This window comes from Triticum urartu, chromosome 5A (genome assembly GCF_056163025.1).
Source record: "Triticum urartu cultivar PI428250 chromosome 5A, HENAU_Tu73, whole genome shotgun sequence".
In the NCBI taxonomy this organism is placed as follows: domain Eukaryota; kingdom Viridiplantae; phylum Streptophyta; class Magnoliopsida; order Poales; family Poaceae; genus Triticum; species Triticum urartu.
The window spans coordinates 287,802,810-287,805,437 of record NC_141877.1 but is presented as its reverse complement, the minus strand read 5'-3'; the positions used below and the strand labels follow the sequence as shown (position 1 = coordinate 287,805,437).

Sequence of the window (2,628 nt, the reverse complement as noted above, 5' to 3'; positions counted from 1 at the left end):
CGTTATTAGCCAGGGATATCAGAAAGCAACCAGTGGTATTCATCAGTTCGGTACAAAATCTTACAAGTAACTGCTTTAGTGAATGTAAGAGAAAAATGCTTGTATATTTGCATTACTAGCGCTAAGGTAAATGATTATATAATGCTCGAGAAGAAGTTATTTTTATGAAGAGTATGTCATCATCCCCAAGGCAATATCTTTTTTATTACTAAATACTTGGATGATGAAACGTATCTCAGTCAGAGAGTGGAGTATCAGCCATAGAAATAGGGAGGATTCCGGTCTATGAATTTATGAACGTATATGTGTTTATCAAGTGTTTTGGTCTCATTAGATGCCTAAGACCTGTAACCTTCCTTTTTCGGTCGATTTTCTGAAATTATAGCACAATTAAGCATGAAATTTTGGAAATAACGGTGAACATTAACGGATGAAAGTGTTGATTTTCTTATTAAAGAAACAACTATCCTACTGATATCTCCTACTTATTTCTCTCTATATATGTACATTGTTAGCGCATCCCAGTTTTTCACTAGTAATTATTTGAAGTCTGCACTCGACGTCGAAGCGCGCTTGATCCTCACTGGGAGCCCACCGCTGATGGACGCCGTGAGTCCCGCCACAAATCTTGGCGCCCAGCCACTGCGGCCATTCTCTCCGACAACCTCCACGTCGAAAGCTCTCACCACGGCCACGCTGACCGCCTTCATCTCCGTGACGGCGAGCTCCTTGCCGAGGCACACGCGGAGGCCGGCCTGGAACACTGGGTACTTGTACAGGCTGGGCGGCGCGAACGAACCACCGGCTCCAGTGAGCCACCGGTCGGGGCGGAACGCCTCGTAATCGGCGCCCCAGATGCTCGGCATGCGGCCCATGGCGTACGGGTGGTACATCACGCGCGAGTCTCCTTCCACGTAGGTTCCGTCCGGGAGCACATCGGCGGCAGCGCTGAACTTGGAGTCAAACTGCACGGGCGGGAACAGGCGCATGTTCTCGTACAGCACCGCGTGCGTGTACCGCAGGCTCTTGAGATGCTCGTACGTGGACGGCTTGTCGCCGCCGGCTTCCGCGCGAATGGCTGCCGCGACTTGAGGGTTCTTGGACAGGTGGAGGAAGAGCGTGGTCAGCGCGGAGGCCACCGTGTCCCGCCCGGCGAGGAGGAAGCTGACCACGATGTCGCGGAGGTACTTGTCGTCCATGGCTTGCACGTCTCCGTCCGAGGCCATGAACCGGGAGAGGAGGTCATGGCTATTTTCAAAACCCAGCTTCCGCCGCTGTAGAATCATCGCCGACGCGAGGTCGTCGACGAGCTTGATGGCCTTCTTGAGCTCCCTCTCGGACCCAATGTTGAGCATCCGCTTCATCTTCCACACCAACGGCGAAGCCGCCGCGCCCCGCATGGCGGAGAGGCGCGAGGCGGTGTCGAACGCGTTCGCCAGGTCCGACATGGGCATGTCGAGGTCGAGGCAGCCCGGGTCCAAGCCGAAGGAGATCTTGCAGATGGTGTCGAAGGCGAACCGGCGGAACACGTCCTGGAGGTCGACCACCTTGCCCTTGTCGGCTGCGTCGGTGAGGACGGGCAAGAGGCGGGTCTCCACCTCATGGGCGACGATCTTGTAGGCGTAGGAGCGCACGGTGACGCTGCCGAGCTCGAGGCTGGCCATCTTGCGCTGGTGGCGCCAGGCGTCGCCGTCGACGTTGAAGATGCCGCCGCCGAGGAGGTCGCCGAGGAGCGCGGAGAAGCGCTTGCCCTTGGGGAAGTTTTCGAAGTTGGTCTTGAGCATGTACTCGACGTTGGCCGGGTTGGCGGTGACGGTGCAGCCGAGGACGTGGATGTGGACGGTGCCCGTGGGCGACTCGCGCAGCAGGTGCGCGTACCAGTCTCCGAGGTTGGTGAAGTCCTTGGCCCAGGAGCCCGTGAGGTACGTCCGGCAGACATGGCAGCTGCACCACGGCCACCTGCGCACGAGCAGGAGCACCGCGGCGAGCGCCACCACGAGGACGGACAGGACGAAGAAGGCCAGCCCGACGCACCGCGCGCCCCAGGACAACTCCACGGCGTCCATCGCTCTCCGGTTAGCTTAGCTGCTCTCACGAGTCGCACGAATGGCAAAGGGGAAAGCAAATGTCGAGCGGGTTCCGGGGAGACGACGAGGAAAAATGTGAGCTTCGGTGTGGGGAGAGTCGAGGAGGCCCCTGTCTATATATAATGTGGGTGGACGGGGGAAGATGCGCATGGAACACGTGCGCTTGTGCTTTAAACAAACCCAACGTTGGCGCTAGCTGCTGCCTGGTACTTTTGCGTGTACCCAGCTCATGCCCGCTCAACGCTCCTTCATGTAACACGGTGGATGACAGCTGGGTCCACGACGGACTCTGCATGACAGGTGGGTCCCTCGAGCACATGATTAAGACAATCTTTTTCCGCTCCTCCTCGTGTTCATATCATTTTTCGGCCCCGCAACGTTTCGATCGTGCTCGTTCGCCACTAAATCAGAAAGGGCTGCTCCCTCTTTTCGGGTTTTAGATGCTGATCACGAGGTAGTTTTCTGGGACTTCTGTTTCTACACAGCTTTACATCCTAAGAATGAGGGTATTAATGTTCCTGAATTGTGTTCAGTATCTTTG

General features: G+C 56.1%; 1 protein-coding gene across 1 annotated transcript; it reads right to left on the bottom strand.

Moving 5' to 3' along the window:
• Positions 1 to 417: 417 nt before the first annotated feature.
• Positions 418 to 2,192, bottom strand: LOC125508382 (cytochrome P450 94C1). Its single transcript, XM_048673079.2, has one exon. The coding sequence runs from the start codon at positions 2,064 to 2,066 to the stop codon at positions 540 to 542; it is 1,527 nt and encodes a 508-aa protein (XP_048529036.1). The 5' UTR covers positions 2,067 to 2,192; the 3' UTR covers positions 418 to 539.
• Between the last annotated feature and the right edge of the window lie 436 nt (positions 2,193 to 2,628).

Bases quoted from the DNA above. Each gene is read 5' to 3' on its own strand.
- LOC125508382 (XM_048673079.2), bottom strand. From the start codon at position 2,066: ATGGACGCCGTGGAGTTGTCCTGGGGCGCGCGGTGCGTCGGGCTGGCC.